Source organism: Bos javanicus, chromosome 6 (assembly GCF_032452875.1).
Source record: "Bos javanicus breed banteng chromosome 6, ARS-OSU_banteng_1.0, whole genome shotgun sequence".
NCBI classification, from domain to species: Eukaryota; Metazoa; Chordata; class Mammalia; order Artiodactyla; family Bovidae; genus Bos; species Bos javanicus.
In genome coordinates, this window is record NC_083873.1 from 16,239,085 (window position 1) to 16,258,182 (window position 19,098).

Sequence of the window (19,098 nt, forward strand, 5' to 3'; positions counted from 1 at the left end):
TGCCATTTCCTTCTCCAATGCATGAAAGTGAAAAGTGAAAGTGAAGTCGCTCAGTCATGTCCGACTTTTAGTGACTCCATGGACTGCAGCCCACCAGGCTCCTCCGTCCATGGAATTTTTCAGGCAAGAGTACTGCAGTGGGGTGCCATTGCCTTCTCCGAGAAATCTGGCAGACACCATCTTAATCAAGTCATCAAAGTTAATATCATCAATATGAGAACAAATCAGCGCCTCTTGACAGGAGGCACTGAGAACACACTGCTTCAGTGGTAATCTTGCCAAAAATGTGTGATTTCAATTTAATCAAAAGTCAGAAAAATAAAGGAAGGTTAAGGGACTGTTGTAGGTTGAAGAAGTCTAAATAAATGGCAACTAAATTCAACACCATGACCCTGGATTGGATCCTAGGCCATGGAAACGGCTATAAAAGACCTTATTAAGACAACTGTTAAGATCTGACTACGGACTGTATAACAGATATTAAGGTAACAGTAACTGGTTTCCTGATAACTATATTATGTTTGTGTTACGTAAGACACTGTCCTTACAGTCAGTAAATACAAATTGAAATATGTAGAGGTAAAGGTTCATGGTATCTCCACCTTACACTCAAATGACACAGGAAAAAATGTATATAGCGAGGATGAGGCAAAAATGGTTTATCTTGGTAAAGTATATATGGTAGTTTCTTCCACTCTTCTGTAAGACTGAAATTATGTAAAATAAAAAGCTACCAAAAATTCATAAAGATAAATGGGTATCTGGATTTTTAAGGGAAGAAAAAATTACCATCCTTCTGGAACCCTTAACTTTCACCCTGCCCCCACAAATCATGCATAAGGATTTGAATGTTTAAAAAATGCAAAGGAAACAGAAAGCTCTATTTAAACAGACTGTTTACAGAGCAAATCCTTCCACTCAGTTATAAAGATAACAGAGAATCGTGGTCATGTATAACTTGAAAGATCATCACTTATTGATTCAGTCTTAAAATATTAGAATTAACAGAGCAACTGAACTACTTAAAATTTAGCAGTTATACTTATCAAAGGTAGAAAAAGATATTAAACAGGCTGCAACACATCATCGCATGCACAATTCCTTCCACTAGCAAGATGTGAACTTCTGCTTCATGAAGTAGGAAAACAACTACAAATATGGGGTCTTCAAAATATATGACAAGACGGGCCACAAAAAAAAAGACCTCAGAGAAACGCTCTCCAACTTTTATATCAGTTTTATAAAACCCACATGATTCATTTTGATTATCCCAAAGTAGCATGCAAAGCAGAAAATAAAACATTCCTAAAAGGGTGCTACAGCAATCATCAGCCAAAAGCATCAGTCAGGACTCATTCTTTAGCATGTGGCATGAGAGAAAATAAACTTCTGAAAGAAGCAAGCACTCTGTCATCATGAAAAATGCATTGTTACTTACAAAATGGTAAAGATGTCCAAAAGAGGAAACACAAAACAAATAAGCAAAACACCTCCAGTGACCCCCACCTTCTATAACCCAAACCAATCTATTGAGCTAAATCTGCAGACACATTGTTTTAAGGACGAGTAAGACTATGGACATAAAAAGAAAACTTGAGTAGGAAAAAGTTCAAGAACTGGGGTAAAGCTAAAGCAGACCTGCTTCCTCATCCTCCTCCTCCTCTTCCTCATCATCGGAAGTTGATGACAAGGGAGTTGGTGCGGAGCTAGCTTGATTATTAACATATTCACCATACTGCATGCCTGTAAAGTGGAAAGCACAAACACAAGAGTCAAACCAACAGGAAAGATGAGAAATAAAATTTTGACATTGCATCAAAAGTGAGAAAGAACTCTGACATTCCAAAGAACACCCCAGCATGCATATTAATATTAGCTAATTTATAATCAAAACTGAAACTGTTAGAAATCTCTGCGAAGCAGTTTAGTAAAAGCAGCTTTAATATGAACTAGTTTAAGTGTAAAAAAAACACAAAACAAAACACCATGTCTGACATCAATAATATTTAGGAAACTCCACCGATATTCTCTGAACATTTTACTGAGCTCTACACATGTTTACCTCCTTTGACCTTGGGGCCCTTGTAGTATACTTCCTTTGGGACCATGTATTCTTGGTGAGCAGTGATCATTTCTACTGAAATGAATTTATACAGCATACAACACACATACAAATCCTCAGTACCTTCCTTCTGCTAATGCCACCCTGATGGTAACTCAGTTCTCATAACGGAAAAAGAATGACAGTTAAAGAAAAGAACTGTATCTAGCATAGTTCTCTGCTCAGAGGAGATGCTCAAAAGAAAAAAAAAGAGGGGGGGTGCTTATTAACTGTGGTCCTACAAGTGAGACAATTAAAGTGAATTTTCAGAGACAGCAAATCATCTCAGTATCAGCCTACTGCCTATATATGAGACTGAATTAAGTGAAGGAGACTGGTCTGCAGTGGGAGATACAGCAAGAGAAGGCAGCCTATGGAAAAGGCACAGCTGGTAACTGTACAATACCTCCCTTTCAAACAAAACAGCTGGCTGCGTATGTTCATTATTGAATTATTCTAGCAAAATCAGGACAAAAACTAAGATCCACAAAATTTTTAAGAGGGAAAATTTTAAAAACACACATATATATATATATATATACACACTTAAAAATACATACTCTTCATAAATAAGAATAAACATCCAAACAAAGAAAAATCTTAGAGCTCAATTTCAAAAAGAAAAAAAATAACCCAGAAACATAACGTGGATTTTCAAGAACATGTCACAATATTCGAAGTACAATGAAGCCCTGCCTCACTAAAAAATCATGTGGTAGTCCTCTCATGCTCGTTTTTTTTTTTTTTTTCCAGGTGACCTTCCTAATTAGCATGGAGAAACATAACTCATGTGTATAGTAAGAGAGTTAAACTGTATATGAGTAAAGCTTTGATCCTCATGACTAAAGACGTCACTGACAAATCTGCTAGCTTTGCTGAAATATGTTTTAAATACAGATAAAATGGCAGTTATAACAAATTCACCTGAAAAAGTAAAAATCAGTGCAAAGTAAGTTCAGGCAACACAAAAAATAAACTTGATACCTTGAAAGACCCAATTCAGAGTGGCAAGTTCCTCTAATAAAAGCCTAGTTAAAATGAAAATTTGACTAATATTAGGTTAAATAGACTAAGAAGTTTATATTTAGACATGCTAACAGTAAAAATATTTTATAGAAAAATTCTTCAATTTAAGGACTTTTTTAAACATGAAATACTTTCTCAAAACCCCAATTAGCACTGCACTTTAAAAAGTACAAGTATGTGTATGTATATAATAAGAAACAAGAGAAAGAAGAAAACAAGAAATTTCTATCTACTGTGCTAAGGTAAGGCCAAAAAACAGGAAGAAAATCCATTTTTTTCATGACTGTGTAGACTGCTGATTTTGTATCTAATCAGAGGAGTCAAAGCATAGGGCAAAACTATATGTGTTATAAGACAAATATTTTCCTCTTTTTCCAGATTTACTGAATAAAAACAGGTTTCACGTATTACTGGGAAAATATCCAATGCTGAATTGGAAGCAAAAAAAAAATTTTTATAGAGCAACTACTTAATGCACGGAACAAACCTAAAAATAAGATGGAACAGTAATATTATTTATTATAATATCATTTTAGATCAGTCAATGGTTGTCAACATATTATATTAACTGAATGTCACACAACATATTTAATTTTACTGTCCTAAAAAGAGGCAATCTCTTTTGAGAAGTGCTAGAGATGAATGTATCAATATTTAAGCTCTTTCCCAATTATGACTCAATCTACTCTGAATTTAACCTTTCTTTGCTCGTTTAACTAAACTTTGTAAAAAGTTTAGGAATACTAATGGTACAAGAATATAACATTCTATTTAATCCACAGAAGAATGGTAAGAAAAACAATCAGTCCAGAAAACTGGAAACGGAAAACAACCAGAAGAGCAATCACTCCATACTGAATGCCCTGCTCTAGACTGCACACAGTACACTGTAGAAGTGCACATGGCCCTCCCACCTCAACCACCACCACCACCACCACCACCACACAAGGAAGCAAAGCCGCATTCCTATTTCACTGTCAGAGCTTTCAAGGTATAAATCTAGAAAACCAAGAGGGAGAACACTATTTCACAGACTGAATGACATGATAAAGAACCTGTTACTAACAGGTCCCCAATATCTTTAAAAAAGACATTCTCTTTAAACTACCTGTCATTAAAGTATTCTCTTCAGAGAGTTGGAGTTGCTTAATAAAGGGCATCTCTACTGTTCCCTAGATACAGTTACACTGGGAATAAATAAAACCAGTCTAAAGAGAAAATAAATCCCTTGGGGAGGCTAGCTTTTTTAAATTCAAGAGCTCAGACTTTTGAGCGACTGTTACCTTTCCTAACCTAGTCTTCTAAGCACATACACTAGAGAACTTTGCAAGGGTTCTCACGAAAGAATGGTTTTTACGGGAATCACTTTCCACAGTACTTACTTTCCTGTACTTTATCCATCTAAGAAAGCACCTGTGTTAAGAACAGGCTTTTTCTCAACTTATAAAGGAAACACATTCCCTTATCCTAAATCTTAATATAAGAAAGTTTCCTCCTTCTTTAAATGATTAATCAAGGCACCTTAAATCTACAGACTTTCTTTTACCTTCCCATACATGCTTCAGTTAAAAATTAAACATATTAGCAACAGGGTTGGCTTTATTAATTCAGAAATATTGAAAAGTAGGGTAGTGGGAATAATGATTTATTTAATGATTCTGCACGTATGCAGGACCCAATCACTACTATCAAAGAAGCCACTGCTTTTCAGAGTTCGATGAGAACAAAGTAAAAACAGTAAGAAATATTAAACAGACAAGCAGCAGGACATTATGGATAAAATGGGGTCTCTGAGTTCAATTCCAGAAAATACCACTTACTAGCCGTGTGTCTTTGGGCAAATTACTAACCTCTCTGTTCCTCATTTATATCGTCTGTAAGACAGGGCAATGACTATCTCAAATGGTTGCTGGGAGGATTAAATGAATTAATATATTTTAAACCTTAGAATGGAACCTGAAATACAGTAAATACTACACAAGTATTCGCTACAATCACTATTGAACTTCAAAACATGTTTTTGTGTATATTTAAATGAAAACAATTATTTTCAACTATTCTTAATACTTATCCCTAGGGCAAGTCATTAGAAAAAGAACCTTCCACCAATCTGAGCAATATTTTGAGTAATGCCAGTTCCTTTAAAAACAAGTAGAATATTTTCTAGGACTACCAGTCTTTTTCAAGATACACTGGATTCCTCTCAAAGTCTATGAGATATTCAATAAAGTACCTTACAACACATTTTATCATAAAATATTTATAATAATTATAACCATTTCATATCTCCTTCTATTTTATACAATATTTACTTCCTTCTACCTTCTTTTAAAACCAACAACAAAAAATTTATTAGCGGGTAAACCTATTAACTGGGCTTTCCAGGTGGCTCAGTGGTAAAGAATCTGCCCACCAATGCAGGAGACATGGATTCTATCCCTGGGTCAGGAAGAACCCCTGGAGGAGGAAATGGCAACCCACTCCAGTATTCTTCCCTCGGAAATCCCAGGGACAGAGGAGACTGGCGAGCTACAGGTTCATGGTGTCACAAAACAGTCATACACACCTTAGCAACTAAACAACAATAAATCTATTAGTACTTAATAGTATATATATGTATATATATTTTATAAAATACATATACATACTACATATATATTTGTACATGTACAAATTTTTACTATGTCTGATGGAATTAATGGAATTATTTTTAACTTTTATGCATGATTCCTATTTAAATACTAAAAAAAATGTCAAATAACAGAGTTTGATAAACACTAGACATGTATTTGGGGCTTCCCTGGTGGCTCAGAAGATAAAGAATCTGCCTGCAAATACCCTGGAGAAGGGAATGGCAACCTGCTCCAGTATTCTTGGCTGAAGAATTCCATGGACAGAGGAGCCTGGCAGGCTACAGCGTGGGGTCGCGAGCTGGACGTGACTGGAGAGACTGACACTATGCATGTATTTTACCACAGGAATACAATGTTTTTTAAGACAAGCCTGGCTTCACAAATAGCCTAATATTAGGTACATATTACAATGCTTTGTTTCAAATTTGGCAATGAGAAACAGCATATTGATTCACTGTCTAGTTTTTATGCTGCTGCTGCTGCTAAGTCGCTTCAGTCGCGTCCGACTCTGTGCGACCCCATAGACAGCAGCCCACCAGGCTCCGCCGTCCCTGGGATTCTCCAGGCAAGAACACTGGAGTGGGTTGCCATTTCTTTCTCCAATGCATGAAAGTGAACAGTGAAAGTGAAGTCGCTCAGTCATCTCCAACTCTTGGCGACCCCATGGACTGCAGCCTACCAGGCTCCTCCGCCCATGGGATTCTTCAGGCAAGAACACTTGGAGTGGGGTGCCATTGCCTTCTGCAGGCTAGTTTTTATAACTTACTATAAAAAAGAATAACTTTGACATTTAAACTTGACAGCTTTTAGTAATTTTGGCTTATGAGACAGAAGATGAAATTTATTTCTCAGTGGAATTATGATACCTCCTGAAACTTTAGGAACACATTTCATTGGATTAAAAATTAAATCAGACTATTTGACAAAGAATAAAATGTGCCTCACTGGTTTGAAAATGAGGACTGCCTTTGCCAATTAGGTTATGCAGAGATACTACCTGTGAGATAAAAGTATGCGATATTATACTGCTGCTGAGTCGCTTCAGTATAATGAAATTTACAGTATTTTGAATAACTGCTAACTCAGTAAAACAAACATCTCTCTAAACCTCAACTTCTCTCTTCTATAGAAGAAATATGTGGTATGTCTGCTTCACATGATGATCAAGTGAGACAATAAAACCTAAAGGTATTTTTAAACTATAAACTGCTACATGAAATAATGTTACCAGCTATCTACAACCGGGAAAATAAGCTCAGAAGGTTAAAAAACCTAAAAGAACAATATTACTTTAATAAAACCCTTCCAATACCATTCCTATCTACCTTACATGAACAAAATTTTCTCAGTAATTATCTGTACAAAAATAAACAACTATAAATGACATTTTTCTAAAATTTATCTTATTTTAATAATGAACCATATGCAACCCAGGTACAGAAAGCTATGGTGGGGAGGAGGGAAAGACATTAACTTCAATGAAAGATGTATTTCCAATGAAAAGGTACTTTCCATTTAAAAAACACCAAAATTCATAATGTTTATTATCTTCACCAACTAGAAACTCAAAATAACTGTATTGATAGAATAATCAAGAAGAAAAAGTGTTAACGCTGAGACACCTGTGGTTATAGACAATAACACAAATTTTAGAACTTCATATGCATATATATTCACATATGCCTATATATATAGTAGCAGAGAAGCATGATGGGAGCGTTAAAAAGTTTCTAGCTTAAGTATATATTTTTACTACATTCAAGAGAGGAGATATGATATTAAGAAGAAAAAGGAAAAATGTAAACTTTCTAATTGTTAAAGAAGGGCTAATTTCACTATTTTTTTTAAAGGATGACAGACTTCATCCCAGTGGATACAACGAAAAACACAACATCTTTGTTTTAAAAGTCAATATATGCAGTACACTGAAAATTATATAACTGCAAGTATTTAAACTTCTGGTGAAAAATTTTAGATGTCGATCTAAAAATGTTCAAGTAGTTCTAGTTTCCTTCAAAAAAATTTTAGGAGGTACGCAAGCAAAAAAGTCTCTCCTCTAAAAACCAGTAAAAATTGCTGAGAGAATAACTAAGAAAGGCTATCTCTGAAATACTGGGAAAAAAGCACAACCTAAAGCTTGAGAACTATGTTTTATCTGGCTGGCTTTCTGAGGACTTCAAGCCTGGAGGCCAGGTATCTCAGACAGCTCTGAGGGGCTGTTCTGAAGGGGTAAGGGAGGAGCCAGGATATACAGAGGTTTTGGGGACAAAGACCAGGCAGGTGGAACATCAAAAGATCACCATTAATTAAAGAAAACCAGTTAATGGATGTAGCTCTTTTCTACATACGGGAAGATGCACTGAAATCACTCCTTTGATATGCACCGCCTCTATGGAGGCCAACGTCCAGTTCTTTCCCTTTCCGAGCTCCCTCAGGCACACGACTGCAGCGGTTTAGGGTTAGGTGGTTTAGGGCAAGGCAGCAGGCGGCCCCACTGCCTGTCCTGAATTCCCTCAGGGCTGACTGCTGGCGGGCAGCTACAGTGCCTCGGTGGCTGCCCCATTCTTTGTTATACAGCAGGCAACATTGTTCATTCACAAGAGAAAAAGACTAATCTCTTTCAAGTATCAATATTCAAGAAGTCCTATCAGACCCAGAGCGTACCGTACACAGCTGTGGCTACACAACTGCCACAAGTATCAGGCCCACAAACCACTACGTGCACAGCACGCCTGGTGCCAGAGCTCACACAGACCTGGGTGTGTTCCAAACCTATCCAAAGGCAGAGACCTCTCAGTAGCCAACCTTCTACTTCAGAAAACAGAACAATAAAAGCTGCAATTCAAATGTCTCCAGTATTATCTTTTCTGTTACTTATTCAAGGAGCGTTATCTTGAGTAAGATAAGAGCGTAACAGCTGACAAAAACAATAATTCAGCCTCATAGAGACAACACAAGATAGGAAGGTGAGTGTTAAAGATCTTTCATTCTACTATTCCCTAATTTATAATCTTGAGCAAGTTACCTAATTGCTGTGAATGTCACTTTTCTCATCTGTAAAACCAGGATGTCTACCTAGTAGAATTGATAAAGGGATTAAAATAAATTAGTGGGGGCAATGTAAAGGGCCCAAACAAGCAAGATATGTAATATCTGGAAGGTGGTCACCAATGGTTAGGAAACACACCACTCATTTAGTTAGGGCTCCTGCTACTGCTACTGCTTAGTCACTACAGTCGTGTCCGACTCTGTGCAACCCCATAGACGGAAGCCCACCAGGCTTCCCCGTCCCTGGGATTCTCCAGGCAAGAACACTGGAGTGGGTTGCCATTTCCTTAAGTTTCTTCTACTCATGATAAGTAAAACTCTCCCAATAGTCCCTCACTTTGAAGGTAAATGCTGTAATAACTAGATTCTATTCCTTATTGGGAAACAATGGACACACCCTTTGGTGCTGCAGTTGGCTTTTCTTAAAAAAAAAAAAAAAGAGTAAGAAAATCTATAATGTACAATCCAATCAAATGATAGTTAAGCCTCTGCTGACCACAGGAACACTTAGCAGGTAAGAGCAGTGAGACAAGTCGAAGGATTTATGTTGCTTTTCCCAAGTTTCAAAACAAAAAAGGGTTCTTCAGACTCAAGGTGACGGGTTGTCATCACACAGTGATACAGTGCCTAAAACATTACTAATGATTATGATGGGAACACAAGGCACACATCCCCCAAAACAGTTCTCTCTCATCAAATGAGAAGTACAGTATATTAACCTGAAACATCAACAGATCTCCAATTTTAGCCAGACAGAAAACAATCAAGAATACTGCCAAAAGAAAAGCCAGTGTGGGGAGACAGGGTTAAAAGAACACCTGTCACTTAACACATGCAGACTATTAAACAAGCAAACAAATAAACCACATTGTTTGTCAACAAGGCAAGAGTGTGGCTTACAATTTCATTTTCATCCTCTCATTCTCAAAACTGGGTCAAAAGTTACTTTCTATTAATTATAAAGACAAGCAAAGAAGTCATCAAAGAGGATATGTAAATTCACTAAAGAAGGAAATCTTGGGTGTTTTATCCTAGAAGAAACAACAATAATCTATAAAAAAAAAAAAAAGAAATGAAATGGTCCATAATAGAGGGATGATTAGTAAACTGTAATACCCTGACACAATGAATTAGTCATCACGATTACAAAACTATACGACATATATGGAGAACTGCATAATTTAACACATGTAAAAGCAAAATACAAAATATTATGTAAACTGATTACAATTATATAAAATACATAACAGATTTAACAAAATTCTACAATATATAAAATCAAACCGAGGCTGGAATATATTAAAACATAATCATCTGAATAGAAACTATAAATTAGTTTTTTCATATTTTCTATAAATTATGGTTATTCAGTTTGATTTTTTAAAATGACCTATTTGAATTAGCATGTACACATACGTATGTATGTACTATACCTAGTATAACGTATTTCTCAAATACCTTTCTGCTGTAATAGCTCTGACGGCTGTGTAACAGAGGCCACAGGCTCCACTGGACGATTTGCAGCAGGAGGCATTCTAGTCGACGAGGCTCCTGACACAACAGTGGACACTACTGGGCTGGACTTGGGAGGCTGAACATTTTGCATTACAGAACAGGACAAGGAATCTGCAACTGAAGACAAGAAACTGTTTCACCCACGGCAATAAGCTTGAAATACATTAAAATATCAACAAAACACAGTTTTTCTGAAGTTCTTGTAGAAACTTCAGCAGCATCACATTTATCTGGTATGTCTCTATCTAGGAAATAACAGGTCCAAAGAAATGATTTCCCAAAAAACGAAAAACTTAACTCACTAAATGTTTTAATAACGTTTAACGGCAATTTTCCTAAAACATGCCACAAGCTTCCAAACCTTCTTAAACAAAATGAACCCCAACGATCTTTACTAAAGATCACTATTATTAATACGGACTATCGCACTGTGCAGCAGTGTACCTCAGATGATAGAGGTGATTTGCGTCAACAGTAATGTGATTTGTGAATCATACAGATGTTTCCAGTACTAGCTCTGATCCCATTTTGTACTGTAAACTGCCACGTCTCATTTGCTGTCTCTAGTCAGATGCCCTGTCTCACAGGTAGCTACGTAAGGTTCTGAGATTAACATTAGGTTGGACTTCTGGAGCAAAGCGCATGTGATTCATAGTCGGTCTCTGACAGCTCCAATTGCCCGACCTGCAAGATCATCTTCAGCCAACCAAGAGATAATGGACAAACCTACAATGACAACCTAGGTGTTCACTGGCGGGTGAATGGACTTTAAAAATGTGGTGGATCTGGATATATACACATGGAGATATGTGTGTGCATATATACGTGTATGTGTATATACACACACATACAGTGCATGAATGGATACAGAACATGTGGAAATAAAGAAAATACACACACATACACTGGAATATCATTAAATCAGAAATTGCAGGAAATGCTGCCATGTGACAACGGGAATGGACCCTGAGGCCATTATGCTAATTGAGGTTAAGTCAGAAAAATAGTGTATGGTCTAATTTATATATGAAATCTAAAAAAGCCAAACTCACAGAAAGTTTTGGTTACCAGAAGCAGGGAGGTAAGGAAAATAGGGAGATACTGGTCAAAGGGTACAAACTCTCAGTTAGGAGTAGGTTCTGGAGCTAATGTACAATAATGGTGACTATACTTAAAAACACTGTTATAATATACTTGAAAGTTATTAAGACAGTCTGTCTTAAATGTCCTCACCAAATACACAAAAAAGGCAATTAGGAGAGGTGACTAACCCTACTATGGTAGTCATTTTGCAATAAATTTGTATATCATTATGCGGCACATCTTAAACTTACACAACAGAATACACACACATACAGACAGGTACGTGTGTGTATTATACGCACGATGTGTGTATGTGTATATGCTGCTGCCAAGTCGCTTCAGTCGTGTCCGACTCTGTGCGACCCCATAGATGGCAGCCCACCAGGCTCCCCCGTCCCTGGGATTCTCCAGGCAAGAACACTGGAGTGGGTTGCCATTTCCTTCTCCAGTATGTGTATATGTACATGAACAAACTCAGGTCTAAGACTGAAACAAGTGTAACAATATATATAGTAACAGAACAAAATGTGATATATTTCCCAAGAGTGTACAAATGATACAAATATGAGGAATGGGGAAAGAAGGCGGACTGTGGTCTAAATGCACTGACTGCCACATTATTTTTAGTAAGGACAAACGTCACTGTGAGAGACACAGTCAGCAATATTTTTCAGTTCCTCTCATTAAGAAGTGGGAACCTATTTTCCCACTCCCTGAACTGAGGTTAAACTTTCGACTGGCTTTCACCAGCAGAATGTGGCAAACGTAATGGTGTACAAGCTCAAGACCTCAGGTTTTGAGAGGCACTGAAGCTTATACCTTTCTGCTCTTGAAATGCTGCCCTGACCCCGTCACGTAAGGAAGCGGATCTGGTCAATGTGGAGAAAAACCTAAGTACTCGCGTGAACAGTGGGCAGCAACGGCCAGACATGTGAGTGAAGCCTAGGATCTTTCAGCCCAGCCAACTGTCAAGCTAAATGAAGTCACAGAAGTCTAGGAAAACAAGCAGAGGAACTGCCCAACCAACCTACAGAACTGTGAAAAATAATAAATAATTCTGGTTTTCAACTAGCATTAGATAACCGATAAAATCATTCAAAATGTCAAAGTACCAAGAGTGATGAGTATATTTAACAGTACAAGGCAAAAATTAAGAAAGATATAATCACTTAAAATTGAGTGATAGAGAAAAGGGGTATAGAAAACAGTAAATATACTAATTTTACCTTTGCTCATATGAGAAACTAAAAGACACTGTATAAAAATACAGAAAATATTTCTGCCTCTGGTAATGGTGATGTAGGTAATTATGACTAAACCTTCTAAGGAAGATAACTTTAAAAACTATATTTAAAAAGATTTTCTTAAAATCACCAAAAATCTAACATGACATAAACTAATCTCCGGGGGAAAATCTGTAAGAAATTGAAAACTCAAGAGAAATAAGCCCAACACTGAGAGCTGCTTTCACCCTGTGGATATCTGTCGTAAACCAGATGTGCCGTTCTTGGTGGCCCTGCAGAGTGTGGAAAATAAGACGTCTCCCACAGCACACCCAAGATAGGGCGCCTGCTACGGCAGCCCGTACCTTCACGTTTAGGATAGTACCTGAAGGGTTATAACCTCAGGACCAGGATAAACCAGGAAGCCAAGCCTTACAAAAGCCAGCAGCTTTGATTCAGAACATCTACACAGTCCACTACACTAGGGCCTTAGACTGGGATGAACGTGATCACAAGCTGGCAGTTCTTGGAGGAAACTGGCAGAAGGAAATATAAATCCTCTCCGGAGAATGATTCCATCACCCTGGGCCTCTAGATGGTCCCACAAGTAATTTTTCAGGAACAAAATCCCAAGCACCAAGTCGAAGAGAAGTAGTTCAGGTGTGTACAGGGCCCTCTGTGTTCTCCAGGCTCCAGCTTGATACATGGCATCATCCTGCTTACAGTCCTTCAATATTCTGCCAGTGCTCGAGGGTGGAGACAAAACATCTTATCCTGAAAAACTTAATGCGGTCAACCAGGCCCTGAATGATCCCAGCCTCCTCCTGGTCCATGGTCCTCCTCTAGCTTCATAGTCTTTGAGTCCCTTGAACTTGCTGTGCTCTCTTCCATTAAAGGGAATTACACGTAAGCCCCTTTAGATGTAACAGACTTTTCGCTTTAATAAAATAATTGATACAAATAAGTCTATGCCTTACATATGTGTATATAGTTATAAAATCATAATAAAAGGAATACCCATGAACTCAGCATCCAACTGTGAAAAGAAAGCGTTTCCAATATTGCTGATGCTCTTGGTGCACTCCTCACAGAAGGCATTCCCTTGCCTCCCTCCTGACTGTGTTCACTAACCCCTTGCTTTTGTTATTCAATAGTTTACCACACAGATAAGTATCTCTAAATATTATTTCTGCTTGCTTTTTAACTTTATCACAATAGCATATTACATATATTCTTCCATGAATCCTGCATTTCCAGGATTCATTTGTATTAATGAGTGCAGCTCTATTCAGCAGTCCACTGGAAGGATATACATGATTTATCCATTCAACTACAAACGGACATCAGGGTTCTGATGTTTTCATTTTCACATGCAGTACTACAAGAACACTCACAGACCTGTCCCTGGTGCACACGTGTGGTTTCTCTGGGATGGAGCTTCTCAATGTCTGCGCCACAACTCCCAAGTGTGCAGCTACGAAGCAAGGAATGAGAACTCCCTTGGCCCCAGGGGCAGCCTGTGGGAAGTGAGCTCTTTGGCCAAGGGAACAGACTAGTCTTTTTAGCTCAGAATCCCCAAAATGTCATTTCCTACTAGAACTGCTGCTGCTGCTGCTAAGTCGCTTCAGTCGTGTCTGACTCTGTGCGACCCCATAGATGGCAGCCCATCAGGCTCCCCGAGCCCTGGGATTCTCCAGGCAAGAATACTGGAGTGGGTTGCCATTTCCTTCTCCAATGCATGAAAGTGAAAAGTGAAAGTGAAGTCGCTCAGTCGTGTCCAACTCTTAGCGACCCCACAGACTGCAGCCCACCAGGCTCCTCCATCCATGGGATTTTCCCGGCAAGAGTACTGGAGTAGGTTGCCATTTCCTTCTCCAATGCATGAAAGTGAAAAGTGAAAGTGAAGTCGCTCAGTCATGTCCGACTCTTAGCGACCCCATGGACTGCAGCCCACCAGGCTCCTGCATCCATGGAATTTTCCAGGCAAGAGTACTGGAGTGGGGTGCCATTGCCTTCTCCATCCTACTAGCACTACACATCTAAAACAGGAAGTGGTGTTTTGCTGCTGCTGCTGCTGCTAAGTCACTTCAGTCATGTCCGACTCTGTGCAACCCCACAGACGGCAGCCCACCAGGCTCCCCCATCCCTGGGATTCTCCAGGCAAGAACACTGGAGTGGGTTGCCGTTTCCTTCTCCAATGCATGAAAGTGAAAAGTGAAAGGGAAGTCGCTCAGTCGTGCTCTAGGGCCTCCTTATTCAAACTGTACTCTATAGGGTACCAACACCTTAGTCAGAAACTTGACAAAATCTTTAGGCAGGGCCACACTAGCCCTGGTGAATCAAGACCTGCATTTTAACAGGACCCTGGGTAACTCATACACACAAAGTGTGAGAAGAACACTTCTCTAGAGGACACAGAAGTAGGATAGCTGTGTTCTAGAGTATGGTCACCTTCAATTCCACTAATGCCGAATGTCCCTAAAATATTGAACCAATAGATCCTCTGACAAACAGTGTCTAAGATTTTTTTTATTCCACATCCTTGCCATGACCTGGTGTGCTCAGTCTTTCAAGGTTTCCTCATCCTGACACTAGGTATAAGTAGTTTTCCCATTCTAAGCTGCTTTTCCCTGATTGTTAATGAGACCGAGTATGTTTTCGTTTGTGAAATGCCTGTTTGTGTTTTTTTCTTGGTTGTGTATTTTTCTTTTTCTTATTGATCTTATGTGTTATTTGTGTAATTTTGGATAAAATACTATAAATTTTTTTCTCCCAGTTAATGGCAAGTAAAGTTCTTAATTAGAAATTAGTAAAACTCATCATGCTTATTCTTTATGGCTAGATAACATTATATGTAGTGTCCTTCAGAAATTCTTCCCTACTTGAAGGTTCTTCCACATTTTCTCTGAAAAGTTTTGAAGTTTTGCCTTTTTGCATTTAGACACTTGTTTTATCTGTAATCTATCTTATACATGGAAAATTCATTCTTCAGATTGCAGCTCACATATCAAATATCAAGGAAAACTTTGCTAAACTCCACGACTAACAGGCCAGATGTACCTAGAATACTCTTCACCAAGCACCATAAATCTCTGCCTCATGATACTTAAATGACAATAGCAATTTTACATTTATTTGCATTTATTTGGATAATGTTTGCCTTCCTAAGAAGATTACAACTTCATGAGGTATGGCATCAAATCTTTTTATTTGCTATTTTATCTCCCAGCACTAAAATAAATGCCTGTCACATAGTTGGCTTTCAAATATCTGTCAAATAAATGAAGACAAGTTCCACAAATATTAAAGACCACCAAAAAAAAAAAAAAAATGCCAGAAAAAAAACAAGAAAACTACCCCTTTCATAAAGAGAATGTGACAGATGAAATATGGTATATGTAGCGACAGAACACAATTCAAAAATAAACCGTTTATCTATTTATTTGTTGGCATTAAGGTAGTTCCCTTGTTAGTTCTTAGCAGCTTCTCAGTAAGTGTACATACAACTCTGTTGGAACTAGGAAGAGTAAATTCTCAACTAATAATACCACTACCCATTCAAGCTGTTCAAACTAGAAAATTTTAAGTCAACTTCTATTATTCCTTTTCCTTCATAAACCCTATCAACCACTTCTTGAAATCATCTCTTGCCACCTGTCTTCTGTCTAAACGAATCCCAACCTGTGTTAGCATCCTTCATCTAGATAGTTGTAGCTAACTCCTTCCTAGTTAATCTTGTCTCCAAGTTCTTCCTCTTCCAGTTCACCTACCGCACTGCTCACGGGAAGACCTAAATCACAAACCTGACAGTCACCACTGCGCTTAAAAACTTCTGATGGCTGCTGATTACAGACAGAACCAAGCTTATGTTTTTCCTTCGCCTCGTCCTTTCCTCTCATCTTCCCAATGCCACAGCCCAGCAGAAACTGGGAAACTGAGACACCAGAAAAGGAATAACCGATAAAACCAAGTTTTGAAGGAAGTGGTCATAAAGATGCACATTTCATCTTCTGAGCTTAAGGGAGTAAGTATCGAAAATCTTCAGGCAGGAAGTACAAAGGTGAGAAAAGACAAGGTTCAAGAGTGCCTGTGAAAAACTGGAGGCGTGTGAGGGGCACAATCGTTATTATCCCACAACTCTGCAGGCTCAACACACGTCCCCGAAGAGGAAATAATCTCTTAACTGTACTGTTTGTACCTCCAATGCAGTTTTCTAACATTTCCAACTTGATTTCTTTATCCAGAGAGTCACCTCCTAGTATCTACTTTGCTCTTCCTCAGGCACATCATCACCTCAAGATGACAGACATATATTAACATATCAGTGATTACACCTTAGTATCATGTAAGTTGTAGATTTTTACACAAGGATTTTATCAATGTCTATTATTATTTTTATGAGTAGATTTTTAAAAGTTTCTTTTTTTAAAAAATAAAATTATACTTGGTAAAATAGCATTAATCAGATACTACTATTTTACAATATTCCAGCAAGATGTGATCCTTGTTGAGCTTGTATTATTCAACCAACTTCACCTCAAACTAGGAAAGAGCTTCTGAACCTTGAGAAATTTACCTATAAAGACAGTTAAAAAAATATTTAATGGCCTAATGATACCTTTTAAACACTAGCCAAAATTTCACCCTAAATTAACTTAACATAGCACTCAAAACATACATCACCATGTTTTTAACAAAAATAATCTGAAATTCTAGTGCTAAATTATATTAATGTGCTTTTCTAAAATAAAGAGGTAAATGAGATAATGTTTAAATGTCTCTTTTATTCCACATTTCTGAATATGAACTCAACTGCCTAAAAGTAACAGCTTGTATCAATCACTGTGTTTTTGATAATCACTTAACTCAGGTGGTGCAGATGGTAAAGCATCCGCCTACAATGCAGGAGACCAGGGTTCGATCCCTGGGTTGGGAAGATCCCTTGGAGAAGGAAATGGCAACCCACTCCAGTACTCTTGCCTGAAAAATCCCATGGACAGAGGAACATGGTAGGCTACAGTCCATGGGGTCGCAAAGAGTCGGACACTACTGAGTGACTTCACTTAACTCAGGTTTTGCTTTTGGATCTCAACCCTTCATGAATTGCTGAAGTTTAACTATATTACCTGAAAATGAAGCTAATATAATCAAGTAATAAATGCAATCATTCTTATCAATTACTCAAAGATTAGTTTTCATACAAAACCATGCTTAATATATAAGATTCCTACTTTGACAATATAATTTAAGTGTCCAAAGCAATTAAACTGCTTGTCTTTCTAGAAAGTTACAATCAATATACCTATGGTTCCCAAACCTTGTACTTAGGTACCCAAGTTGCCCTTGCGACAAACTTGCAGTTCCAAGGGATGTTTTAAATTCTCCAAGAGAAATCAGTAACATCTGTCAGAAAACCTTAAGAACTATTACTATGATATAGTGTGGGGCACTGGAAAAAAGTACAGAAACATCAACTGAGGAAGTTTAGGAACTTCTGTAATACTGAATTTTAAAGTAAGTTTTAAAAGTAATCTCTTTCTTTTAACATGATGACAAGCAATAGGCCATATTAACCTGAGATATATCTAATTTGTCAACTTCTGAACTACAATTAAAGTCATTTACCAATCTAAGGGGGGGAAAACCCACTTCTTTACACATTAACTTCTAAAATTATATTTATTATGGCTTTCATAATATAGTATTACAATTAAAACAATGGAAATACACTCCCTTCTCTTTGCCTAATGGACTAATTACTAGTCATTCAAATAGAAGGTAATTTTGTAATTCTCCTTACTATTTATTCAATATTTTTTTCAATAGTAGGCCCTTGCCAATAGGTATTCTACTCATAAGCCAAGTGGCCCCACTTTTTTCAATCCTACATCTTAATATAAATTCATCCTATCTGGTCCTATTCCCATCTCAGAAATAAGATAGGAATTACCTGACTTTCTTCTATTTTTTGGTCACAAAAGTCATAAAATCCTTAGGTCAGAGGGATCTTAGATAAGCTGATCTGTAAAAGGATTGCTGAAAGGAAAAAGAAAACAGGATTTCTATGGGACAGAAAGCCCTGGTTCCGAGATGGGCAGACTGAGAGTCAGAAGCAACTGAGCTTCTTCCAGTACTCAGGACTACAGGCTTTCCTAGTTTGTAAAGCAAAGGGACAGCACTAGAATTCGGATCTGTTACCAGACATCACTCAAGAGCCAGTCAGAAATTCAGATTCCCAAGACTACCCTGGAGATTATTCTATTCTAGCTCAGTCAGTTGGGTTTGAGGGATTCTATGCAAGGGATTCTGGTGCAGAGCCAGATTTCGGAATTGTGACGGATGCTTCAAGCTGACTTACCTAAGACCCAGTCAATGCTAACCCCTTTTTTCATGCCTGTCTCTACCATGGAGGCTCCAAAGCGAATTATTCATTTTCTGGCCTTCCCTTAAATTAGACATGGTCTTTTAA

The 19,098-nt window shown here is 37.8% G+C and overlaps 1 protein-coding gene across 2 annotated transcripts in view; it reads right to left on the reverse strand.

Annotated features, from left to right (window-relative positions):
* Nucleotides 1-19,098, reverse strand: part of SEC24B (SEC24 homolog B, COPII coat complex component) — an 81,178-nt gene that overhangs the window by 44,473 nt on the left and 17,607 nt on the right. The window contains exons 3-4 of one of the 2 annotated variants that reach the window (XM_061419415.1): nt 10,267-10,440; nt 1,639-1,743 (exon numbers count right to left, since the gene is read on the reverse strand). In XM_061419415.1, the coding sequence (XP_061275399.1) occupies nt 1,639-1,743; nt 10,267-10,440 (279 nt within the window). The remainder of the gene's footprint in view (nt 1-1,638; nt 1,744-10,266; nt 10,441-19,098) is intronic. The other variant, XM_061419416.1, reaches the window with a different exon arrangement.